At 41.4% G+C, this 27,903-nt stretch overlaps 1 protein-coding gene across 5 annotated transcripts in view; it reads left to right on the top strand.

Moving 5' to 3' along the window:
- Bbs9 (Bardet-Biedl syndrome 9) overlaps window positions 1–26,720 on the top strand; it is a 319,067-nt gene extending 292,347 nt beyond the window's left edge. For all 5 annotated transcript variants that reach the window (XM_042695124.1, XM_042695122.1, XM_042695125.1 and 2 more), the window contains exons 21-22: window positions 25,765–25,875; window positions 26,058–26,720. In XM_042695124.1, coding sequence (XP_042551058.1) covers window positions 25,765–25,875; window positions 26,058–26,089 — 143 coding nt within the window. In that variant the 3' untranslated portion in view covers window positions 26,090–26,720. The remainder of the gene's footprint in view (window positions 1–25,764; window positions 25,876–26,057) is intronic.
- The last annotated feature ends 1,183 nt before the right edge of the window (window positions 26,721–27,903 follow it).

Genomic DNA, 27,903 nt, shown 5'->3' with positions numbered 1-27,903 from the left:
GCTTTTTGCCTGGATGGTTTGGACAGAGATCTTCCCATTTCTACTTCCCACCATAGCCAGTATTCCAACAAGGCCCCCCTTACCCCCCGCCCCACATACACAGCTTTTGCTGTTGAGCTGGGAGTCTCATAAACTTTTTTGCCTTGTCTAGCTTCAAATTACAATCCTCCAGATCTCTGCCCTCCTGCCTAGTGGCATGTGCCATGGTGCCTGGCTATGACTAGTGCATTCTTAGTGAAGATCAGTCTTTTGTTTATCAGTACTCATAATGAACACCATAAATGCAACAAAAATTTTAATTTAATTATATGTTTTAACTGTTTTGCATAATAAAAATAATAACTTTTATACTTTTTTTTTTTTTGGTCAGTCATGAGTCTTGAACTCTGGGGCTGGCCGCTGTCCCTGCACTCTTCAGCTCAAGGCTATAGCTCTACCGCTTGAGCCACAGCACCACTTCCGGTTTTCTGGTGGTTTATTGGAGATAAGTCTCACAGAGTTTCTTGCCTGGGCTGGCTTTGAACTGCGATCCTCAGATCTCAGCCTCCTGAGCAGCTAGGATTATAGGCATGAGTCACCAGCGCCCGGCTACTTTTATATGCCAGGCTTATCCTTATGTCTATTTCAAAAGTCCTACAAGATAGGTACTCTTTCTCTCACATTATAGATGAATAAAGAAGGTTCTGATATCTAGGTGACTTGGCTAAAACCATTTTAGCTGGGGGGCTGGACCTGGGCCCTGGAGTCTGACTCCAGTATAGCACTCTTCATCTCCATACTACATGGCCAGCTGCATTGACTCTCAGTCTCTCCAGGCAATTGTTAGCCAGCAGGTCTGCAGGACAGTCACTTCAGAAGAGGCGTTGTCTAGCAGACAAGGGAAGACATAGACATTTTTAAACATGTATGTTTAGTATTTACATAATATAATTGATGATACTATAGAAATAAGTTCATAGCTATTATGTAGAAAGAACTAAGTAGAATCAAGATAGGATTTGCCCATTTGTATGTCAAATGATTCCTTTTCCTTATGTTCTCAAATAAGACTTTACCTTTTCTGTTTTAAGCGGTGGCAACCCATATGCTGCTCATAAGAGACCTGGGAAAACACCAAACAATCCTCCAAGAGACTGAGCCAGGGTGTCCTGAGAGGTTATTAAGGGATAATTTCACTGAGGAGAAAATTTTTACAGATCAATCTGGCAGATGGGAATCATTTGTCTCTTCCAGAAATACATGAAGGAATATAGCACAGATTATTCCAGTTGAACAGATATATGGGGATGGATTCATCTGGGATGCTAAAAGAATAAATAATAAATATCACCAAGACCCATGATTCTGTAACTTAGAGGTCTCGAGACTTATCCATATCCACATTGTAAAACCATACCATTCAACACAGAGCCTTTAGGGAAAGTAAAGATCAGTTTTTGACACTGGTAAGTAGCTGTACTAAGCTATTACAGAGCCAGTCATTTGACCACTGCCTTCACAGACAATGTTTGCTTTCCATTTACTGAAAGTTTGTGTTATTTGTGTGTGTGAGAGAGCAAGAAAGTAGGGAGGGGGATTGGAAAAGAGACTGAGAGACAAAGCCAGAAACTTTAATTCTACAGTTACCATTTTGAGCCAGTACACTTTATACTCATTTTTGGGGGGGGGGGGAACTAAAAATACATTAGTTGAAAAAATTAGTTGTTTTTTTTTTTTCCTGGTAGAATTAAGTGATAACTGAGAAAGTTCTCGTATGCAGAATGGAAAGCCACAGTATATCCCAAATGTCTGTTCATAAACATAGCTGGGCACATGAAGCCTGTTTTCTTGTACATACAAAGCCATTCTCCCTCAATTTAAACTCATTCCTCTAAGAACAGGGGTTTGCTTAATGGTTTGTCTAGCTGTATCTCTGCCTGGCGAATAGAGAAGCAATTGTTGTGGGGAGGCCAGCCGCAGTGAGATCTTCTTACCTGACCAGCCCTTGGTGGGGACAGTCAGACCAGCTGATAAACAGAGGGGTTAGTTTCCTAATGGCTGAGGGGCAGGGGGCGGGGGGAAGTGGGGGACAGTGCAGGTATCACGTGCCATGAAGGTTTATCTAGGAGTGCAGTGGCAAAAACCCTTCCTGCCTCAAGAACGACAGCCACTAGCATTTATGTGACATTTATGTGACCTTTCCCAAGTCATTTATATGATCTCATCTTATCATTTTATCTTTACAGGGCTTTAGAAAGTAAAAGCCATAAGATACACAGCAAGCTTGCTTCAGGCTGTTTCTTGGGAACACAGACAAACACACACACACACACACACACACAGAATATTTTACTATTTCCTAATAGTCTCATGTACTCTCATTTCTCTGCTCGTTTTCCTGCTTTCTTGTTCTTCTCTGGACAGCATTCCAGAGACTTTTGCAAAACCTGGCTTATTCCTTTTATTTTCTTTGTTACAAGACTTGAAATCGTCACTATTTTCTCTTACTGGTTTTCTCCATATATCTCCAGCTAAGCCACAGCATGACATCTATGTTCATTAGAAAATTGATCTATTATTTCTTTTTGTTACTATGTGTCCTTATCAGGTTTTGGTATCAGAGGGGTTTGCAAATTTCCTCCCTTAGTATTTTATGGACAATTTGGGAACCATTGGTGGTGTTCTTTAAAGGTATGATAGAATGTACAAGTGAATCTTTCAGCCCTGGGCTTTTCTTTGATGGGAGTTTTTTTTAATTACTTTTTTTTTAATTTTCATTAGTTATAAATTTAAATTTAGGTTGCTTATATTCCCTTGACTCAATTTTGATCATATATATTTAGAAATTTCTCCATTTCTTTTAGGTTTTCTAATTAATTGTAATGTAACTTTCCAAAATGTTTGATAATAATCCTTTGGACTTCAGTAATACCTGTTGTAATTTTGCCATTTTCATTTCTAGTTTTATTCATTTGATTTTTTTTTTGTTTCTTTTTGTTAAAGTTTGGCTAGGAGTTTGATAATCTTGTTTACTTTTTCAAAGACCAACTCTTTGATCCTTTGTATTGTTCTTTTAGTCATTTCTTTAATTTCTGCCCTGATCTTTATTATTTATCTTTCTGTAGTAATTTTGGACTTACTTGTTTTCCTAAGCCTTTGAAGTGTATCATTAGGCTATTTATTTAAGATCCCTTGGATTTAAATGTAGCCACCTATAGCTATAAACTTTTCTCTTAGAACTACCTTTGCAGCTCAAAGGTTCTGACAAGTTGTGCTTTCATTTTTATTTGATTCTTAGAATTTAAAATTTCCCCCCAAGATCTTCAGTGACCCAGGGATCATTCAAAAGAGTTGTAGTGTTAAATTTCCATGACTTTTTTTTATATAGTTTCTGTCATTTCCCTTGAGATGGAGTTCTTAATTTTACTCCATTGTGGTCTGAGAACATAGAAAGTATTAGTTAAATTTTTGAGTATTTGTCAATGCTTGCTTTGTGGCCTCAAGTATAATCTGTTTAGGAGACAGTTACATGGCTGCTGAGAATGTGGTTCTGCAGCCATTGTTGGAGTATTTTGTAGATATCTGTTTAGGTGCTCCATTTTAACTCTGAAGTTTCTTTATTCCTTTGGTGTCTTCTGAAATGTTAGCTTATCTTCTTTATGTTTATCTTTTTTTTTTCTTTGACTTTAAAGAATAACTTGAGTCAAAATAGTAATCTTGGGTAGGTATTCATTATGAAATGTATGTCCATGCTTTTCTGGCATTTAAGGGTTTCTGCTGTGAGGTCTGCTGTTACTCTGATCAGATAATTTGTGAGGAGTTTGGTACTCCTCTCTTGTGGCTTCCAGCATCCTTTCTTTCCTTGACACTCTTGACATTTTAACCAAATATGACATGAAGAGGTTCTTCTCTGCTCATGTCTAGTCGGAGTTCTAAATGTAGGTTTTCTGTCTTTAGTCTGATCTCATTTCACTCCTCTACACCATATATTCATAGGTCTGGTCTGTTAATTGCATTCTAAATTCAATGATGTGGTCATGGTTGCTTTCTTTTTCTTTATTGCTATCTAAATGTAGTAATTTCTTGGTCTTGTATGATATTCTTTCTTCCCCCTAATCTGGTCTCTTGGTGATAGGTAATATCTCCCATTCAGTTTGTTTGATTTATTGAAGTTTTCAATTTTGAGATTACTGTTGTTTTTCTTTCACAATCCCATTTTCTAAATCTGTCATCCAATTTATTGACTTTCCTATCCAACTTTGTACTTTATTTGTCCCTTTGAATCCATTTTGAGGTAACTGATCCTTTTCTTTTTTTTTTTTAATGGTCAGTCATGGGGCCTGTGCGCTGTCCCTCAGCTCTTCAGCTCAAGGCTAGTGCTCTACGTCTTGAGACACAGTGCCACTTCTCGCTTTTTCTGCTTGTGGTGCTGAGAAATCGAGCCCAGGGCTTCATGCATGCAAGGCAAGCACTTTACCACTGAGCCACCTTCCCAGCCCTAACTGATCCTTTTTATTTTTTATTCTTTTAGATTTTTTTATTGTGAAAATATCATATAGAGGAGTTACAATTACATGGGCAAAGTAATAAGTACATTGTTGACTCCTCCTTTGTTTCCCCTTCTCCCCCCCACCCCCCGCCCGCACCAAAGTTGTAAAGTTCGTTTTTCAACATAAAGTCTTGTACATCTCATTGTTACAGTGGGTCCACTTGTATCCCTATTTAAACAATTTGTTTTTTCTCTTCCACTCCACAGATTATACCTACATCAAATACACTGAAAACAGGGGTTATACCATGGGGGAAGGACATACAAAGCAACAAAGAAATATCTTATAAATATGTTAGAAACAATAGCAAGAAAGAAAAAACATTTGAGTCCTTATCTTGGGGTTCATTTCGCCTAATATCATCTTATCTGACTGTTTCTGCTTTTGTCTCAGACATATACTAGTTATTGCAAATAAGGGAAACCATGGGACCTATGTTTCTTTGGCCTGGCTTACTTAACTTAATATAATTTTTTCCAAGTCTTACCATTTCCTAACAAATAGGACAATGTCATTCTTTCTGATGGAGGCATAGAATTCCATTGTGTGTGTGTGTGTGTGTGTGTGTGTGTGTATGCACCATATTTTCTTGATTCATTTATCTACTGAAGGGCATCTGGGTTGGTTCCATATCTTAACTATGGTAAATGAGCTGCAATAAACATAGTTGTGCTGGTAGCTTTAGTATGGTCTTGTTTATGATCATTTGGCTAAATGCCCAAAAATGGGATTGCTGGGTCAGATCCTTTTAAAAATTATACTTTTGAATTATTTGTCTAGGTTCCAACTATTTTAATATCTTTGGATTCTATTATTCTAGAGTTATGAACGTTTGGAGGAATCATGTGACTTTTTCATATTTCTTGTGTTTCGGTTTTTTGATTTGAACGTTTGTTAGGAAGTGTATGTTGTAGTTTATATGGGATGGTAGTGTCTCTGGAAGACCCAGAAGAACTTCTTGGAGGGAATGGCAGGTGTGCATCTCCACACTAGCTTCTTCTCTAGAGATGGTGATTTTGTGATCTCTCTCTGTCTGTTGCTGTCTCTCTCTCTCTGTCCTTCTCTGTCTCTCTATCTCTCTATCTATCGATTGCTCTATCTATCAATCTGTGTATGTTTGCTGGTATGGAATTTGAACTCCAGGCCTTGCACTTTCACTCTACTTTTTTTTTTTTTTTTGGTCAGTCATGAGGCTTGAACTCTGGGCTTGGGCGCTGTCCCTGTGCTCTTCAGCTCAAGGCAAGCACTCTACCGCTTGAGCCACAGCGCCACTTCTGGTTTTCTAGTGGTTTATTGGAATAAGAGTTTCACGGACTTTCCTGCCTGGGCTGGCTTTGAACCACAATCTTCAGATCTCAGCCTCCTGAGTAGCTAGGATTACAGGCGTGAGCCACTGGCACCCGGCTTCACTCTACTTTTTTACTCAAGGCTAGTGCTCTACCACTTGAGCCACACCTCCCCTTCTGGCTTTTTGCTGGTTAGTTGGAGATTATCTCACAAATCTGTCTGCCTGGGCTTGAGTTACTATCCTCTGACCTCAGCCTCTGAGTAGCTAGGAGTTGAGATGTGAGCCATCAGAGTCTGGCTTGTACTGAATCTTGGTTGATAGACATATTCCACTGTGCCTAGCTATTGGTTGAGATGGATGTCTCATGAACTTTTCATGAGACTCAAACTATAATCCTCTGATCTCTTCTCTACCTGTCAGGAGTCTTTGTGTTCCCCTCCCCTCAGGGAGCCACCACTGTTGGAATACAGATTGTGGCTTTTCTCTGCACCTTTCTGTTTTCCATGTTGTTTGGCTGCCCTATCACTCTCTCTTTATTCCCATTGCTCCTCCTCTCTGTCTCTCCTTTGTTACTGAGTCTGCATCCATCGAGCTGCATGGATGAAATATTTAACATCTAACCTTGGCAGTGCTCCACTGATCAGTCTCTCAGTAATCTTTATTTCTAATATCCTTCACTTATTCTTACATGAATTCCTATGACATTTCTGAATTTCGAGAAACCTGTTTGACTTTTAATGGGATATATTGATTAGATCCATTAGATACTTTATTATTTTACTGATTACCTTTTATAATTCCTGTCTACTCTAGTGAGTCACTTCCTCGCCTTTGCAAATACATTCTACATACCTTTAGATGTATCTGTCCATCCAAATTCTTTTAGTTAGTTATTTATTTTTGTTGGTCATAGGCTTGAACTCTGGGTCTGAGTGCTGTCGTTGAGCACCACTTGAGCCACTGCACCTCTTCTGGTTTTCTAGTGATTAATTGGAGATAAGAGTCTCACAGATGTTCCTGCCTGGGCTGGCTTTGAACTGCAATACTTAGCTCTCAGCCTCTTCAGTAGCTAGTATTACAGGTGTGAACCACTGGCACCTGGCTTCCTAATTCCTTTTAAATAGTGTTTTAGGTGTTAAAAGGCTTTGTTCTCACTGTTTCTCTTTAAGTTACTCTTGTGCTAATTTCTTTTGTACTGAGGTGAAACTTCATTCACTTCCCGAACAAGGGATGGGAATAGGTGTTAAGGTCATGGATACATGCCGTAATCTTACCTTTACCAGTCTAAGACTCTTATTCACTAAAGACTAACTCAGTTGTACTGCTGTGTCTTTCTAACAGGAAATGTCAAGATAAAGGATTAATTTAAGGCTTGAATTTCAGAGTTGTCATGTGATAACGGACTGTGTATGTGACTCTAAGCAAATCATGTGATTACTTTAGAGTCTGATTTCATCATGTAAAATAAAACAGTAGTGACATACCATTTCAGATCACAGTTAAGTGCCTAAGCATGCAAATGCACTGTGGCTAGCACACAAGCTCTCAAAAATAGAACCAGTGTAGTCTTCAGTCACCACATAGAAGTCAATAATCTTGTCCCTTTAAGTTTGTTCTTTTCATTTATGAAGTTATATTTTCTTTTTTCGCCCCTTTGGAACCTGGAATCTGAGTCTGTTGCTGCCTGTATAGTATATCCTCTATGCTAACTTACATACTCACTTTAGAGAGCTGCATGTTGTATAGACCCCTCAGTTCCGTGCCCTGCGCCCCTATCCCTGGCAAGGAAGGTCCTGTAGACCCCTCGGTTCAGTGCCCTGCGCCTCTGTCTACAGCACTGTGCTTGGGTGGAGTTCTCTACTTACTGTGGGGACACTTGACTTCTACAACCACCAGGGCTGCTGGTTCTTGTCTAGCCTTGGATGGACAGTCTTCTTATCACTTATTGTAACTCCAAGCATGGTTCCACCCCATGCTTCCCACAGCATTTCATTTACTCTTTGAAATTGTTTGTTAGGAAGGTGTTTCCATTTTACAAACAAGAAACTGGAGACCAAAAAATAGTCTCTAACTGCCAGGAGTTAGCTTGGTGTATGGTTTTTATGCTCCATGGGTACAGATTATTGTCTAGTCTACCATTCAAAGTTGTAAATAGTGAAAACTGTGTCATATACTGTGGAACATAACATAAATTGAGGGCTTGATAGAGCAGGGTGTTTTTATTCTCTCCTGACCACCTCCTTCACTGGTGAATTTGCTTCCATGTGGGTTATAGAAGGCCTGGTGATGCCCATTCCCTCCTCTCCCCTCTACCTTCTCCTTTGCTTTCTCCTGTGGTATTCCTGCATAGGTGCTTCATTCTTTGTCTCAATGAAAGAGTTGTCCTCTCTCTGATGTTTTCTTGTTTTGCTTTTCAACCCATTTACTTTGGTTTGGTTTGGTGTTGGTGGTACTGGGATTTAAACTCAGGGTTCTAAACTAGGCCCCAATCCTTTCTCTCTAAGCACTTTCGAAATAAGGTCTTACTTTTGGACCATAATTCCTGCTGAAATTGGAATTACAGGCACACACTGCCACACCCAGCAATTGGTCATCTGGGGTCTCATGAACTTCTTGCCCTGGCTGGCCTAAAACCATGATCTTCCTAATCTTTACCTTCTGAGTAGCTGGGAATATAAGCATGAGTCACAGGTGCCTGGCTCAACCCTCTTCTTTTCTGTGTTTGATACCATTTTTATTTTATTTTTTTCTGTAGTTAAGTTATAGGCCAATCACTCTATGTTTCCTCTGTGTTTATAAAGCCTGGTTTGAAAAAGGGCAGTGCAGGATGTATAGGAGGTAAGGGGGAAAAAAGAAACTGTTGGGAAGGGCTGCTATGTTCCATCTTCAAAGGAAGTAGAGCTGGGGTAAATCCAAGTTGTTTTACGATTGGAAGGGAGTCATAGTACCATAGTTTGGATGAAGCCTGGCTTTTTATTGCCAAAAAAAGAGTACAAGATGGAAATGGAGGTAAATGTGAATAATTCAAAGTAATGTTTAAACTTTGATGCTATTCACCTTCTCTGGAATTAGAGATTTATGCCTATAAAGGGTTAGGGAGGAATTTGAAATGTTTATGTTACCCAGAGTGTAAAAAACATTGTCCAGTTGTTTATCTAATCTTTCATTGGGCTTGCTTTTAAAAACACGTTCGGATTTGAAGTAGCCTGGGAAAAATAAACTCTTCCAGGCCATAACTTGATGCCCCAGTGGAAATAAGATGGATCCTTTTTTGTTCATTTTGAGAAATTTCCCACGCAGACAGATGTCTTTGTGCCTTCCTTTGTAGTCCCTTCATCCACAGTAACTGTTATCAAGAACTAGAATTACAAGTCCTCCGTTACCTCTTTCTAGCCTTGGCTTCTACCCAGATCGCCGCTGGGATCTTGTTTCTTGTCTGGACTGGACATGTGGTTGTTGCACCTACTCTGTCTCTCCATTCTCCAGGTGTTGTCATCCAATAATATGTGGTTCTTTTAAGATATGGATCAGCTCAAGCAAAGAACTTTCTGCAAGTCTTTCTAGGTTTTCAGACAACCAGGTAATCTTGGAGGCAGGGCAGGAAAGAGTCCTGTTTTTCACTGTGGTTACTTTCCAACCTCCCAATGGGAAATGGGGGAATTGTTATAAAGAAAATCTCTCAGGCCAAAATCATTCATTCATTCATTTGAGTCAAGAAATAATTACTATGTGTTTATTGTATGCTAGGAGCGGGTTACAGCAGCAACAAAGTGGACAAACCTTTCTGCCATCTCAGGGTTAGAATGTATGTAAGAAAACAGGAAGCTTACCAGTGGTGATTTTTAAGTGGGTGGTCGAGGTCAGCTTTTGAAGAAAAACTTGGCGGGAGGTTAGGGATTTTCCCTACAGTGATAGGAGGAGTGGGGACCCACATAAAGCAGATGGACAGCAGGCCACCCCTCAGGTGGGAGCAGCCAGGAGACTAGCGAGGCAGTGGGGTAGGAGGTGAGGTCAGAGGAGTCAGATCACATGCGGCCTTTGGGAGACATTTGCTTTTTCTGTGGAGAACTGGGAGATGGTCATGAAGATAGGAGTGATATGGTCTTACTATAAAGAATCCTCGATGCTGCTCAGAGAACAGACTGGGAATCAGGGTGTCAAAGTTTGAAATGAGAAATCCAGATGGAAAGCAATTCAAACAAGTAATTTAGCTGTCCTTCTGTGGGAGATGGTGGTGACTTCCCCATGGGGGTAGTAGGGATAGAAATGGTCTGCCTCTTGAGAAGCTTTTAAACATAGAGACAACAGCTTCACAGCCAGGTGATGGTGTGTGAGAGGAAGTCCCACTCACTCCAAGATTTGGTTCAAGTAGCTGGAAACATGGAGTTGTGATGGGAAAGACTACAGAGTAGGCAAGATTGAGGAGAATCAGGAATAAGGTTAGGACAAGTTTGATATCCCCATGGAGGCATTTAGCAGGTAGTTGGATATCCAACTGGGATTTGGGAAGAAAACCTGAGATGGAATTATAAAATTTGAGAAAGGGCAAATTAGCTGGGTGTGCTAGTGCACACCTATAATCCCAGCCAGCATTCGGGAGGCTTATGCAGGAAGAGCAGAAATTCAAGGCCTGCCTGTTGTTTTCCTGAAGGTCAGATAGCTATAGCTACAGCTGTTGCTTTCTGCCATCTTAAACCTCCACTCTCCTGTTCATCCCCATCTTCCCCCCAGCCCATCTGGTATGAGAATCTCCACTTAGCTTAGCCAAGATTGTAGCAGCGCTGAAACTTTCTATGAACTACTTGAAGTGTTTTTACATAAATTAGCTCATTAATCTACACTTCTCCTCGGTGCCAGGTACAATTATCTGCATTTACAAACAAGGAAATTGAGGCAGAGAAAGATTAAATAGTTCATTTCATTACACGTATGTACACACACACACACACACACACACACACGCGCGCGCGCGCGCGCGCACACGCACATCAAAGCTAAGCGTGGCAGAGCTGAGAATTCTGATGGTCCTGCTTCAGAGGGCATTCTCTTAAAGCATCTAGAGAATTTAAGAGCTATCTGTTAGCCAGAGAGACCTGATTTTATTCAGTATTAGAGTATTCTAGAAAAGAATTAGGTTCTTTGTTTCATTTTGTTTGAGAAATGGGAGAGGATACAAGGAGGAAGGAGCTGGCTGGTTCTTGTTCCAGGTTCTCTAGCCTGTACATTAGCAGCTGTGTACAGCTCACAGTCCTGGGAGGATGTGCTGGCACATTCTTCAGTGATGAGTTTTTTTCTTAAGACTATATTTCCTCCACTTTCATGCATTCCTCTTCAAGTCAACAAGAATATATTAAGCACCCACTCTTTACGTAAGAGACAGGAAAATTAACTCCTTTTGCTCAATGTGTTTATTTTCCTGTGGGAAGTGTATTTGTTTATCATGCAGACTGTAGAGTCATCTGGAAACTAATGCATTCACGGACTGGTTTTTTTAATTCCTCGATCTTTACAGATGAGGTGTAAACAGAATGATTTTGTTGAGCATTATTTCTGAGTACCCTGGTGAGCAGTTGCCACTGAATCTTCCATTAATAATCCCTTCCTCTTTCAGAAGAACTCACTAGCACCTATAAAATATTCACTAGGAGAATTAAAGTCCCATAAAAATAATTGGCGCTTGCTTCCTTCAAGGCATACATGGAAATGCATGGCTCCAGTTCTTGGTTCCCTGGCTGCTCCTGCTCTGGGTCACTGGGCTGCCTCTTCAAGCTTCATCTGCTGGCTACTTCCAAAGGCATCCCTTCCCCCACCCACAGTCTTACCCTGGTCTTACCTCTTTCTCTCAAAGCTTCATCCCTTTCTGTCACAGTCTCAGTAGGAAACTGCAGCTGTAAACAGAAAACAAGGCGTATGATTATGGACCCTGGGCAGTTACTAACATCACATTTTCATTATCATCTTCATCACCAGAGCCTTTATTCTGGAGGCCAAGGCAGGAAGAACATGATTTTGAGGCAGCCTGGGTTACATAGTAAGACTCAGCAAATAAAGGAGTAAATGAATGAATAAGTCGCCTAGTGACACTTACATACCCCTTATTTATATTTCCTCTTTCTGCTCTCTCTCACACTGATGTATCATTAGCTAACAGAGTAGTCTTGGGCTTGAGTCCTGAGCATATGTTCCGTTCCTCATTGTGTATAATGGAATAGGCTCACTCTCCAGAGCTCTTGTGTTCTTTTCTCTTTTTTCTCAACCTCTCTATACACCATGACCCAGCTGCAGTCAGCTTCATAATCACCACCTAGACTTTGCTGTTATTAACAACAAGACAATTTGATCAAGCTTATAGCTTTTAATTGGTTTGGGAAAGGAATTCAAGATGGAGAAATGTTGCCAGGCTCACTGGGAAATTAATAGCCACTTGATGCAAGAGAGAACTATGAAGAACACTAGCCTTCTTCTGTGCTACCCAGACAAAGAAGAGCCATGCTTTCACTGCTTTCTCTCTCTCCCCCTCTCCCTCTCTGTCTATGTCTCTGTCTCTCTGTCTCTTTCTCTGTCTCTGTCTCTCTGTCTCTCTCTGTGTGTCTCTTTGTCTGTCTGTCTGTCTCTGTCTCTGTCTGTCTCTGTCTCTGTCTCTCTCTCTCTCACCCCCTCTCCCTCCCTTTCTTTCTTTTTGAAATTGTTATTGCAGAGTTTTTGGCTTCCTTTCTTTCTGAGCTGTGACTGTGTTTTATTTGTGTGTGTGTGCTTTGAAAGAGCATTGGTCTCTGAAGAGGGAGTTAGGAAAGTATTTGAAATGGAAATGTTAAAAATTATGTCTCTTTCCAGTTGTACATTGGATTTCCTTGGGGTTTCGAAACAAAATGGAAATTGAAAACCACAACTGCCTTCTTTTCGAGCTAGAAAATACTGTGCTTACCAGTACAGAAAGGATCTAGGTGAAAGACAACAGACCCAGGAGAAGACCTAGGCACTGGTGGTGGGGAAGAAGGTGAGCATTCCTCTCTCTCCTTTCCCACCCACCCACTCACTATGGTGGACAATACTCCTGTCTTCCTGTTTGGAGCGTCTAATGACCTTGTTAACATGTGGGAAAACATTGTGATTGGAGACTTTAACAAAATAGTGAGCAGGTTTTTTTTCTTTAAGTTTCCATGTTTATGTTCTTACTGGGTGTGTGTGTCTTCCAAGTGCTCCAGGTTAAGAGCTAAATGTGTTAGAAAAACAGACGTAACGCAAATAAATGGAAGAGTTCTCATTTCCTTCAGTGAACAGCGCTCCAAGTTCCTGAGCAGGAATTTCCCAGCACCTTCTTTCCATATCAGAAGTTGTGTTCACCCCATTTCTTTTCCTTGAATTCTCATGATCCGCACTGATCAGCAGTCTGTAGAGCCAGCCATGCACCCACTACGGCAAGGGATCAAAGCACAATGCCACAGTGATGCAGAAATCACTCCTGCCAACAATTAATTGGGGAATTCACTTGATGAAGCCCTGTTTACAGACTGACATCTGGAGAAATTCTTAACCTGGATCCCTTCCAGTCTGTGGGATTTATGGACTGTGCTTGCTTTTTTGTAAATAGGACTCTTTTTCTGCATGGTACTTTCTATCTACATAATTATCAGTAGAGGAAAATGGCAATGATCCTACAATTCCTTAATCCTTTGTACCAGATGAACCTATACTGTGATCCAGCCAGGAAGAGAAGAGTGCTTGGACACCTTGTTATCAATGCTGTGAGGATATCTTAACTGGAGGATCACCCTGCTCTCTGAAAGCCTACCTCTCTGACAGGAGCCCTTATGCCTGAGGGACTGAGTGTTCAGCCTTTATAGGGGTTTTTAAACCTGTTGGGACACATGCGAGACCTCTTTAAATGGATTAGACTCCCTTTTATTCACATGCTTGGTCTCTACTGGGAGGAGTGAAATGGAAATATTTTCAAACATAGGGTACATGCATAGTCTTGACCATGTTTTTTAGCTCTTACCTTGTGTGGGGGGATCAAAGTTGGTTGGTAGACAGCAGAACCAGGCTGTGCTCATCCCCAGGGCTTCAATCCGACACACACTATGCTGACCTTTACCTGCCTCTCTGTGTAACCGAGATCATTGCTGTTTCCAGCTGATGATTGGCCTTGTCTCTGAAAAAACAGGGAGAAAGAAAAGTTGTAAGGCAGATTTCATAGAATAACAGAATACTACATACCACTTAGAACTGGAAACCTAAGACTGTAGAGATTTTTTCTTTGTGTTGAGTTTTATAACTGAAAAATTATGCCAGGTTAAAGGTGGTATGTTTCAACATTACACACAGTGAAGGGTAGAGTAAGATGAGAGATGATATCTGGACATATGTTCTTGAGTTGCATCTTAAGACTAGCAGCATCAAGCATTCCTATAATCCCAGGCTGAGGCAGAAGGCAAACACACAAAGCAAGCATAGCTGATGAAGGAACTGTGAAGTCCAAGTAAGGTACTGGGGCTTTGGTCTGAAGTCCAGTGTGGAAAGACAGGTTGTGATGTGAAGGTGTGAGCCACACCTCTCCAGAGCTTTGGACATTTTCATCTCTGTGATAGCCCTTGTGTAAGTCCCTACCTGTGTTCATCCATACCTCTTGTTGGATAGTCTCTTGTTCTGGTTTGCATTTTTCTAATGGCTAATATATTTTGCACGCTTTCATATTTTATCACCCACATCTCTAGCAAGTCACCTCAAGTACCTTATGTACATGTATATACACAGAAAATTAGATATATGGGTTACTCATCCTTTTCCCTTTTCACCCTCAGTATCTCTCTTCCTCCTTCTCCTTTTCCTCTTGCTCCTCCTTCTTTGTTTCCTCCTCCTTCTCCTTCTTTCTTCTTTCTTCTTTCTCTCCCTTCTTCCCTCCCTTCCTAAAGAATTTCTACATACTCAGCCAAAATTGCTATATGAGCATATGGGATGCTTGTCTTTGAATAGCTGTATTTTCTGTGGGTTAGAAAAACATATATTTGGCCATATGCCAATGGCTCATGGCTATAATTCTAGCTACCCGGAAAGGCTGAGATCTGAGGATCATGGTTTAAAGTCAGCCAGGGCAGGAAAGTCTGTGAAACTCATATCTCCAATTTACCACCAAAAAAGCTGGAAGTATAGCTGTGGCTCAAGTGGTAGAATACTAACCTTAAACAAGAAAAGGTCAGGGACAGCATCTAGGCTCTGAGTTCAAAGCTCCAGGACTGGCATTCACAACACAACAAAACAAAAATCCCTACCATATAGTTGAACAATAGGATAGAAAATTGTCAAGAAAATATGTCTATATAGAGGAATTCCCTCTGTTCCAAGATGCCAGAGGATGCCTGAAGTCCTGTAGCACTGAGCTCTGTAACTAGGCGCTTACTATCCACTATAGCTTTGGCAATTTGAAGTGTGACAGCAAAACTGGCACTGATTTCTTTTTTTCTTCTTCATAAATTCATGGTGAGATTTGTTCTTTTTGGAGATCTTAGCAACCTCAGAATCCTTTTTCTTAGTGACAACATTCACCTTTTCATTTTAAGGAAGCACTTTATGACCTCTCTACCCACATTGCTACTACCATCACTGCTCCTGAACTTTAGGGCCATTTGTAAATGTTACTTGAGCACAGACAATGACAGTAATGCCATGGTACTGCCATGATGGTTCCCAGGTCATTAACAAGTGGGTAGCAGACGTCCTGGATACACTGAGCTCACATCATGACTCACATCCTAAGTCGGAAGGGCAAGTTGAAGCAGGATAGTGTGAGATTTCATCATACTACGTGCACAATTTAAATTTTTTAATTATTTCTGGGCTTTCCCACTTAATATTTTCTGCCTGTGTTGACCTTGGGTAACTGAAACCATGATAAAATGGAACCACGGGTAAGGTGACACTGCAGCGCCTGAGTGTTGTGCATGAACACGTGATGTGATCTGGAGACTTTCCCAAATCATGCATTTGCAGAACATCTCTGAGGGATGCTTTCCCTATTTAAGAATGTAACATTCTTCACAAAACTCTCATTCCCTACATTTCACATGGTTTTAAAGCTTTGAAATGTTAACCTCAGAAAAATACTTTATCCGCCAAGTCAATCTTGATTAAAAGAAAAATATCACTGCTCTCTATTTTTTTTGAGGTTTACACTATTTTTAATGATCAGTGGCAAATTCAAGACATAAAAACTGAAAATTGATTGGCTGGAAAATCAGAGTAGGACCTGTAGTCATTTGTGATGCTCTAAAAGTATCTACATGTGTGATTATTTTTCTTTTTTTCTGTTTTTCTTTTTAATTGTGAAAATACAGAGGGGTTACAATTACATGGGCAAGATAATGAGTACATTTCTTATCAAGCATTATAGCCTCCTCCTTTGTTTCCCCTTTCCATTTCATCCTTCCCCCATCCCCTCACCCACCCCTTCCTCCCCACCACCACCAAAGTTGTAAAGTTCATTTTCGACATAACGACTTGTATGTCTCATTGTTGCAATTGGGTCCACCTGTATCCCTATTTAAACTATTTGTTTTTTCCCTTCCCCTCCACAAATTATATCAACACCAAATACAGGGAAAGCAGGTGTTATACCGTGGGGGAGGGACATACAAAGCAACAAAGACATAATCTTATAAATGTGTAAGATACAATCACATGAAAGAAAAAAAAAACATTTGAATGCATATCTTAGGGTTCATTTCCCTAACATCACCTTATCTGACCTTTTCTGCTTGACTCAGACATATACTAGTTATTACAAATAAGGGAAACCATGGGACCTATGTTTCTTTGGGCCTGGCTTACTTCACTTCATATAATTTTTTCCAAGTCTTTCCATTTCCTAACAAATGGGCAATGTCATTCTTTCTGATGGAGGCATAGAATTCCATTGTGTATATATACCGCATTTTCTTGATCCATTCATCTACTAAGGGGCATCTGGGTTGGTTCCATATCTTAGCTATGGTGAATAGTGCTGCAATAAACATAGTTGTGCTGGTAGCTTTAGTATGGTCTTGTTTGTGATCATTTGGGTAAATACCCAAAAGTGGGATTGCTTGGTCATAGGGGAGCTCTATGTGGAGTCTTTTGAGGAACCTCCATACTACTTTCCAAAGTGGTTGAACAAGTTTTCATTCCCACCAACAATGCAGTAAGGTTCCCTTCTGTCCACATCCCCTCCAGCAGTTCTTGATTTGATTATTTTTCTTTGTAGGCTTTTTCCTCGTTCTTTTCTTTCTTGTTGCGTGTGTCCCTGGGATTCGAATTCAGGGTCTCACCCTTGCTGGGCAAGTACTCTTAACATTTGAGCCACACCTCCAGCTTTTTTGCTTGTTTTTTTTTTTTTTTCAGATAGGGTCTCACACTTTTACATTCAGCACTATATCTGGCTTATTGAGATTAATCTCACTTTTTGCCTGGGCTGGCCTTGATTTCAGTCCTCCTAATCTCCGCCTCTTGATAACAGGGTCTCTTGATAACAGGGTTTACAGGCATGCATTACTGTGCACAATCTGATTCCCTTTAAATACAGGAAGAAGGCAGAAAAAAAAAATCTTTCTTCTCATAATCTTACCCATATATCAGGTTGGCTGTGAGTTCACACCATCTGTTGAGATGTCTATAAAATAAAGATCTACTAAATGAACTAAAAATAAATTATCTTTGATTGCACATAAATGGTACAGAAGTGTTTCTTTGCCAAGAAAACAAACAGAAATAATGTGTGGTAAGCACATCAGTCTCATTGCAACCCCTTTGCAGACAGGAAACTTTACCTGCTCTGGCTCCCACAGCTGGTCTAGCCAGTCTACAACTGTCTTCACAGCAGACATAGCCAGTCCATTACTGTGAACACTTGAATAAGTCCAGCCTCTAGCCTGACACTCAACCTCCTTCCCCACCAGTGGCCTGTCTGGTCACTGTCTGCTAGATTTCACTTCTGAGATACAAGGAAAGAAATACTTGATGATCATCAAAAATACTGACAACATGTAGAATGTATGAGAAGAAACTTTTATTAAAAACATTTCATCAGGGACTACTGGTTTCCTGGTCCTACTTATCACTCTCAATGGCCTTTACTTTGGTTAAATAAACCCTTTGTTACCTTACTATATTAAAAATATGTTTCCCAAGACTAATTATAAGAAAATATCAGACCATTGAATCGCAGGTACATGTTGTACTGAATAGTCTCCCAAAGTATCAAGACCAGTCCAAGTAACTGTCACAACTAAGAAAAGCCAGAGAAAACACGATAACCTACCTCATGAAGTACTCTGGAAAGACTCTGATACAGGAAGAGGAGGTCTGATAGAAGCTATTATTAGTTAATAAGAATGCATTGATACTAGCACAGTCATGGAACAAATGGAAGATGTTAGCAATAAGGAAACTGCTAGATTTCTCTAGTCAACTAACACTGCTTTGAAAAATATTACCTATTTAGCATGTAAAGCTGTCACTGCCCAAAGTGAAAACATTTGTTGCACCAAGCAAACAAAATGCATTAAACTTGTTATGGTGATGTTAGAAGATATTCTGGTGGCGATGCTACAACATGACAGGTGGTAGGGTGGCAGGGTTAAATGCCTGTAGGGACCTTAGGGTTAGGGCATGCAGAGTAGCTCTCCAGGAGCCTTGTTGGACCAAAATAAGCATCTTTCAGCCTTCTCATGGCCCATAGGCCAAGGCTGGCACATTGCCTGTTTTGGTGATTACATTTTATTGGACCACAGTGCTCATCCCCATTAGCACACAGACTATGGTTGCTCTTGTGAAGCCATGGCATGAGTAGTGACACCAGAGAGAGAGCAAATGGCTTATAGAACCTAAATGCTTTATACTGTTTGACCAGGTTATCTAGTAGTTAACTGGGCCTAGGATAGAACTTAATGCTTAGATATAGGTACATCAGGAGAGCACAGTTGGGACTTGAGATACAGTAGCCAGCTGCCTAGTGACTGCAAGGTAAGTGCTCCATGCATTGTATATGCACTGTCTGTGTCCTTGCCTTGAGTTCTGTTAGTTTCTGTGAACCCTGCTTTTCTAGACCCCTTCCCCCACATGAGGGAGTTCATCTTGGCCTATTTATCCTCCTCTTCTTGTGGTATTCCTGATTTGTACCTAAAAATAAAGAAAACCCAGTGTGTTTCAGTGTGCAAGGCACTGTACATAGCCATGAAACAAGGCTCTTAAGTCTACTTTACAGGTAAGGAAGTTCATTACAGGTAAGGAAGTTCAGGCCGCTGTCACTAACATCATTTGTTCAGGAAGGCCACCTAACTGACCAACCCATCCATCAATCCCCTTTGGTGCTAGAGATGGCTTGCGCTGCCTCACAGGAAGCTATTGTTGAATTCTCAAGGATTTTTGTGGGTTAATTGTTGAATATAGCTATTATTAAATGTTGTATAAGTTTACCACCAAATAAATTACATTAAAGCAAAGACATATACTTGCAGCTCTCTTTTCTTAATGATTTAGCTGTGTTTTACTGTAACCAGTGTACATGAAGACTTTTATGTCCATGGGCTCTGTAGTGAAGACAGGTTAGAATTCTGCACTGCTAACACAGCCACAGTCAGGGTTTGGTGATGTCATATTGGCCACTTGAAATTGACCATGATGGAGTAATTGTACATGACAGTGGGCAAATAGTATAGATTAGGATTTTGCTTTCTGCTCTTTTCCTGGAAAGCAAGCTGTAACACATTTACCAGCATAACTCTGCTTTCCTTGCATACTGATTTTGATCTCCTATATTCTAGATGACAGTCACATTTGTATCTGTCTGCCTTTTTTTTTTATTTGTCGGTTGTGGGACTTGAACTCTGGGCTTAGGCTTTGTCCCTCAGCTCTTCAGCTCAAGGCAAGTGTTCTACCGCTTGAGCCACAGTGCCACTTCTGGTTTTTTTCTAGTGGTTTATTGAAGATAAGAGTCTCACAGACTTTCCTGCCCGGGCTGGCTTTGAACCGTGATCCTCAGATCTCAACCTCCTGAGTAGCTAGGATGACAGGTGTGAGCCACCGGCGGCTGGCTCTGTCTGCCTCTTAACCTGTCACCTCTGTGTAGCTTACAGTGAACTCCAGCAGCCACCTGCAGAGGGTGGGTGCCCTCCTTCAGTGGGGACAAGGATCCTTATGTAATTTCATATAGACAATGTGTTTTCCACTTGGTGAGGAGGATCTTCGGAACTTTATGACTTTTTGTGGCATAAACGAATGGGTTTGTGGATAGTTTTCATTCCCTAAAATAAATCCTAGAATCTTCATTCCATGGCTATGGGGACTCCTGGGCCTCAGTCCTCCCAGCATCCCATGCCTCCATTCTTTATACTCTGTTTCCCTGGGACCCTGGGCTGCTGCCTCTGCACCAGCTGGACCTTAGTCCAAATTATCCTTCTCAATCCTATCTCATCCAAGAGGCCCAGCTATAGAAACCCAAAGGCAAAAAGAAAAATAGATAGGACTTATAAAGGGGTTCTGTCCCAATAAGCTCCATGTTAAGTAGAAAATGGAAAATGCATTTAGCTCGCAAAACCTACCAATCCTTCATCTTAGCAGCCCAGTACTGTGTTTTAAGGCCTCCCCTCATGATTCTGGGGGACTAGGCAGCCACTGCCCCACCCAAGGGGAGAAGATCACACCACAAATCACTAACTGAGACAAGGGAGGAGAATTGCACTGCAGATCGCTATCTGGGGAAGAGATCCAGATGCAAAAATCTACACCATTTCTACAGAATGTAGTTGTCCTTGCACTATTGTGAAGCTGAGGGCAACATTGTTATGTCCAGACTACTAATGATTCAGACCCATTCCCAAGCTCCCTGAGGAGAGAAAACACAGTGTGGCTGGGAATCGTGGAGATGACAGAGGAGGAACAGCAAAAGAAAAAGAAATTACTGTCGACATGTAAAATGAGGACCAGGAACCCTTGCTGGAACAGTGATTTGAGGACTGAGTTAGCATATTGCATGTGCAGCAGTGCACCCAGCATGTAGTAGGTCCACATTACTGTTAGATCCTAACTTCTTGGATGCCCTTAGTTGATGTCCAGGTCGGGAAATCCTCCACTATTCCCTATGGCTGCTTGTAGCTCCTATGTGTTGCACATTCAGTTTTTTATTTGGAATAGTCCATCCAGTGTGAGTTTCCTTTCCCTTCTTTACTGGGGTGAAGGCTTGGAGGCTAAAGTTCTTCATCTAGTATCTGGAGGACACAGGTTCCACTTCAGATTATCTCATTAGTTTAAAAGTCTGTTCTCTGTTGTTGTTACTCTTAAATTCTTGAATATATATGTACATATACATACGCACACACACACATAAGCTTTTTCCTAGCAAAAATCTCCCTAAATGCCCCTCTGCCCTTAGCAAACTCAGATTCAGCAGGTATAGGTAGGGGCCTAAGATTGTGCATTTTTACTCAGCACCTAGATGATCCTTTTGCTGCTAGTGCTGACTCTTTCTGACATTCTTCTGCCCATCACTGAGCCTGCCATTTTCTTTTTGCAGGGTATTTACTCATCTACACTAAAATTCTTATGATTATAAATATTCCATGCCACGGAATCTCCCAGTGTCTTGACCTCTAGATGCAGGTCATTCCAGTTAACCAAGGGTGGAAGCTTAAGCAGTTCACACCAGGACTTGTTACCCTCACCCTTAGCACTAGCAGTGGAGCCCCTGGCTCTTATAAATGAGTGGCCTGTTGACAAACTTCAAAATTCCCTCTTGAAGCCTTGATTATTTTTTAGAACTACTTCTAGAGCCAATGATTTTTGCAAGAAAATGGCCTGAGGCAAGGATTAAAATGGTGGTAATTTATGGGGGAGGTGCAGACCCAAGAAAGGGCAAAGGGAATGGGAAGATGTGGGAGGTATGCCTGGGATGAAGTCTGCACAGGTGGCACTTCTTCTCAAGAGCCAGAGAGACTCGTGGGATGCATCCACTCTCACACAGCACTTCTCTGGAGGTCTGCAGAGAGTAGTGACCTCACCGCAGCTTGGGGAAAGGCAGATGGAGACTCCTCTGAGTCCACAGCCATTATCCTGGCGGGACTCTGGCCCCAAGGTTGACAGTCTGACTGCAGAGAGATGGGGAGTGCATAGTCAGGGCAAGGGACTAAGAAGCTGTGCAGTGGGTGTGGTGCTAAGGCAGCAGGCAGTGGCAGTCCAGTACAGCACCTGGATGGAGAGCACAGATGCAGGTAGCTCCTCACCTCCTGAATTTAGGGTTAGGCAAAGAGAGAAATTCCAGTAACTGTTGGTTGCCCACAGCAAATGATGTTTCTTTTTCACATGGTAAATAACTACAAAGCGTTTTTTAAGTGTTTATAGGTTTTATGTCAGCTGGCATCAAAGGTAGATTATAATTCATCACTGGAGACAGTTAAGTAGGGTGGACGTGGCTCTATTTCCATGGGGATAGGAGGAAGAGGAGGAGCTGTCTGCCCAACTCTGGCCCAGCTATGGAGAAGTCACTGCCCTGATGTGAGCCTAAAATGAGAAACCAAACTTTCATCTGACTGACTTCCAACCAACAGCAAGTACTCCCTCTTCCTGCCCTTTGATTGGTCCTTCAGGAGCCTTTGGCCCCGCCCGCTACACCGCCCCTGCCCCTCCCTCACGATCCTGTGCCTTTTCTGAGTAAAAATGAAAGAAGCTGTTTCATCTCCTGACACCTGTTTTCCTATCTTTAAATGAGAACAACTGCTTTTCTTGTGGTGCTGTTCCGCGCACTTAGAAACCCTGCTGCCATGATCTGCAGGCTTTGGGAAAAAGGAAAACCGGGCCTTCCTTCTGGGTGAGATGGCTCTCTTCCCCAGTGAGATGGGCTTCCTTCCCCGTAGATGGCCCTCTTCCCCGGGGAGGTGGGCCTCTTTCATGGTGAGATAGCCCTCTTCCCCGGTATGGTGGGCCTCCTAGGGGAGATGGTCATTTGCCTGCAGAGCTGGGCCCACTCTGTTGTTAGTGGACGGTTGTGCCTATTCCAAGGACCTGCGAGTTTGAGACTGAGAATGCGCCTGCCCAGGGAACTCTTGCAAGGGTTTACACTACACCTTCAGTCCGCCGTGGGTCAGACCTTCCGGTAGTGCCTTCGTGGCTTTGCTGATGAGCTGTAGAGAACTTGGTGGGAAACTGTGCAGGAGGCCTGGGGCTGGAGGAGAGCAGAAACCCTCGGGCACCAGCGCCACGGCGCTGTCGTTCCCACCCTGTGCTTGCGTGCCTTTGCAGCTTACAATGTACTGTGGGGTTTGTCTGCCCCATCCTCTTAAGTGTCTGAGGGACACGACTCATTCACTGGAGAGGTGTTTAAGATAACTCTCTGTGAAGGAACATTCCTTAAAGCAATAAAAGCCATATACCACAGACCAGTAGCCAATATTATACTTAATGGGGAAAAGCTACAACCAATCCTCCTAAAATCAGGAACAAGGCAAGGATGCCCGCTCTCTCCACTCCTCTTCAATATAGTCCTGGAACCCTTAGCCAGGGCAATAAGACAAGAAAAAGACATTAAATGGATCTGCATAGGGAAAGAAGAAGTTAAACTATCCCTTTTTGCAGACGACATGATACTATACCTTCATGATCCCAAAAACTCCATCCCCAAACGCTTAGAAATTATAAATCACTTTGGCAAAGTAGCAGGATACAAAATCAACCCACAAAAATTAGTCGCTTTCCTGTACACTAACAATGTACAAGCAGAGAGGGAAATAAAGGAAGCAATCCCATTCACAATAACCTCCCAAAAAATAAAATATTTAGGAATTAACCTAACCAAAGATGTAAAAGAACTATTTAATGAAAACTATAGAAAGTTAAAGAAAGAAATTACAAAAGACACTAGGAAATGGAAAAGACCTTCCATGGTGTTGGATAGGCAGACTTAATATAGTGAAAATGGCAATACTGCCAAAATTAATATACAAACTCAATGCAATTACTATTAAAATCCCAATGACGTACATCTCTAAAATACAGAAAACAGTCCAAAAATTCATATGGAACAACAAAAGACCTAGAATAGCCAAAACAATTCTAGGAAAAAAAGACAACATGGGAGGGATCTCGATGCCGAACTTCAAACTCTACTATAGAGCCATAATCACAAAGACAGCATGGTACTGGCACAAAAACAGACTTGAAGACCAATAGATAGAATAGAAGATCCAGAAATAAAACCACAGGCCTACAGTCAGCTGATATTTGACAAAGGAGCCAAAGACATACAATGGAAGAAACACAGCCTCTTCAACCACTGGTGCTGGGAAAACTGGGCAGCCACATACAGAAAACTAAAAGTGGACCCCAGCCTATCACCATGCACCAACATCAACTCAAAATGGATTAAAGACCTTAACATCAAACCTGAATCCCTGAAACTACTTCAGGACAGAGTAGGAGAGACACTTGAACTTATAGGCACAGGAAGAAACTTCCTGAACAGAGTCCCAGGGTCACAACAAATTGGAGAGAGACTCAACAAATGGGACTACGTTTCTGTACAGCTAAAGCTATAGCAACCAACCTAGAAAAACAACCAACTAATTGGGAAAAAAATATTTATCAGCAGTATATCAGACAAGGGGTTAATATCCAGTATATACAGGGAACTCAAGAAACTAATCCCTCCCAAACCCAACAAACCAATTACTAAATGTGCAAGGGAACTAGAGAGAGACTTCTCAGAAGAAGAGATAAAAATGGCAAAGAAACACATGAGGAAATGTTCACCATCCCTGGTTGTGAAGGAAATGCAAATGAAGACAACCCTGAGATACCACTTTACCCCAGTCAGAATGTCCCACATCCTCAAGTCAGCCAATAACAAATGCTGGAGGGGATGCTGAGAAAGAGGAACCCTATTACACTGCTGGTGGGAATGTACACTTATACAACCACTTTGGAAAGCAGCCTGGAGGGTCCTCAGAAAGCTAAATATTAGCCTCCCGTATAACCCAGTATAACCACTTCTAGGCATCTATCCTGAGCAACAGGAACCAGTCTACAAGGACACATGCACCTCCATGTTTATTGTAGCACTGTTCACAATAGCCAGGATATGGAAACAACCCAGATGTCCCACCACAGATGAGTGGATCCAAAAATTGTGGTATCTATACACAGTGGAATATTATGCAGCCATTAGCAAGGACAAAATAATGGCATTTGCAGGGAAATGGATGGAGCTAGAAGAAATTATGTTGAGCAAGGTAAGACAAGTGCAAAAAGACAAACAGCACATAGTTTCCCTGATAAGTGGATGTTAAATCCAAAATGTTAAGTGATATGACAAAATTAACAGGACTTAAGAAACAAAGGACTTCCACTCATCTGGTCGAATCACTACTAAATAACCCCATGCTGCTGATCACATATATGGTATATATGTGCACATTGGAGGGAAACCAGGAGGACGACACAGAACTAGAGGGAATCAGGGAAAAACATACAATGGCAGGACCCATCAGCTGCACTGGACATTGACCAAAATGAACTAAGCAACTCAATGGCAGCAATGGGAGGGAGGGAACCAGTGGAAAAGAGGGAACAGCTGATGCTGTGCAAAACAAAAGAAATGTAATTACCACCCAATGTGGAAGAAATAACTGTATTGCAAAGCCCATAGAACTCATAAATGTTTAGACTGTGATAGACAATTTGCTCCAGGAAAGTTAGAATGTGTTTGTGACTTTAACTAAGCATCACTATCCCACAATACTGTAAAATTTGGGAAGGTATGTAACCACTTAATCACAATTAAAAAATTTTTTTAAAAAGTTAACTCTCTGTGGCCCGGTCCTGATTGTGGTCACTCCATGTATAATCTTCGTGTTTGGAGCATTTCTACACTGCAGTTACTGTGTACAGAGGCAGACTGCCTAATCTAAAACACTATGTGTTTTCACCTAGGCGGTTGTACTCCAATCCCAGAATCAGACCAAGAAGAGAAATCAGTAGAACAGGACTCCACAGAACTGTTCACCAACCACCGCCTCCTCCTAGAAGAGACAGCCAGACCTGGTAAGAGAGTGGGTAGAGTTGCACAGATTGGGGACACTGGCACCTGGGTCAGTTTTTGCTAGACCTGAGAGCGTTTTTGTACAAAGACTTGTTTCCCTTATCACTGGTGTGGCTGATTGGATTGTCTGGGTACTGCTGCTATAATCTAGACCTTCTGTTCCCTCCCTCCCTCTCTTTTCCAGAAGTTTCAGCCCTCCAAGGAGTGTCTGAATAGTCTGAGGAGAGGTCTGTGGTTGAGAGGAAGATGCCCTTGCCAAAGCTGACAAGTGTGGACCACACACCAGCACAGATATAGGGCCGACACAGGTGCTTGTTCAGGTCACCCTTCCCAGTGACGCCCCATAGGGACCCGGTCGGTCTACTTGTTTTGCTAGGAAGACTTCGAATACCATAGACACGTCTGCAGAAAGACAGGATCTGCTATTTCTTACTGGGAAAGGATGTTGCTGCCTCTGTTTATCGGTATGCTTACAGTCACAGGATATATAAAATAACATGGTTGGGGACTGACTTGACAGTGCAGAGATTCACGTCCAAAACAACTTGATACTCTCATTTTTTTTCACAGAATTCTTGTATAGTAAATGTGTCAAGTTTAATAAAGTATCTCATTGTCAGACAACTGGAACTTAATCATCAGGGGGATGTATAAGTGATTTCTCTACTTAACTTTTGAAAGGAATTGCAAAATTGTTACTCCACAGGAAGACTTAAATATGATTATTTTTATCAATAAGCAACCACTGTGGAACCACTGTGGAGCTAAAAATACAAAAGGACAAGTTATCTAATATTATATGAAAATCTCTGAATATTTTCAAGACTGATAGTATATTAACTTCCTTCTTTAAAAATAATTGGGGGAGAGGGGCACCAGGACTTGAACTTAGGGCCTTGTGTACTTTGTTTTCTTGCCCATGGCTGGCCCTCTACCACTTGAGCCAAACCTATGAGAGGAAGTTAGGTCATTGGGGAGTACCCTTGAAGGAGGGATCTTCACCCTTTTTATCCTCTTAGTTTCACTTCCCAACCTGAGGTGAATAGCTTCCTCTGCCTTGGGTGCCTGCCTTGATGTGCTACCCTAACCATGGCGCCAGCCACTGTGGATTGAAATCTCTATCACTGTGAATCACCATCTTTTCTCAAGTTATATTTAATTATAAAACACTATAAACTCGGGCTGGGAAGGTGGCTCAGTGGTAGAGCGCTTGCCTTGCATGCGTGACGCCCTGGGTTCGATTCCTCAGCACCACATAAGCAAAAAGAAAAAAGCCGGAAGTGGCGCTGTGGTTCAAGTGGTAGAGCTCTAGCCTTGAGCTGAAGAGCTGAGGGACAGCGCCCAGGCCCAGAGTTCAGGTCCCACGACCGGACCCAAAAAAAAAAACATAAAAGACTATAAACTCAACTAAATAATTTTATTATCTGAATCACATTATCATAGAACTTTCTCCAAAAAAATCACACACAAAAATATGCAAATATTCTATATTACATATATAAAAATACATCCAAAGCTTAGAAGGAAGGATTTTGAATGTTTCACGATAAGGAAATGATAATGCTGAGGAGACAGGTAAGTTTATTCTGACTTAAACATTCCACAGTGTGCACATCTATTGAAATGTCACGTGGTACCCTGTAAATGGATAGTTTTGGAGTATCAAAATTTTTTAGATTTATTTAAAACCTATAAGTAGTTATACAAAGGAGTTTCAACTTAACATGTCAGTTTATGAGTACAATACATCTTGAGCCTTTCATTCCCTTCCTCCACCCCCCCCCCCCCCCGCCCCAGGAGTATCAAATTTTTTATTTGAAATTTAAAATACAGGCCTTTCACATTTTTTATTGGCTGCTCCAAGGAAAAACATTGCTAGTCAACTTTTCAACATAATCTAATTTATAATAAGATTTCTAAAAAGGATGCAATAACTCACTTTAGACTTTAAAGGTACCTTTTGAACTTAGTAGACTTCAGTTTGGTACTGGTACTGGGGCTTGAACTCAGGGCCTCACACTTTGATTCAG

This window comes from Dipodomys spectabilis, unplaced genomic scaffold (genome assembly GCF_019054845.1).
Source record: "Dipodomys spectabilis isolate Male_0828 unplaced genomic scaffold, ASM1905484v1 ptg000178l, whole genome shotgun sequence".
NCBI classification, from domain to species: Eukaryota; Metazoa; Chordata; class Mammalia; order Rodentia; family Heteromyidae; genus Dipodomys; species Dipodomys spectabilis.
Note: the sequence above shows the minus strand (reverse complement) of the source record. Positions and strands in the feature narration are given on the sequence as shown.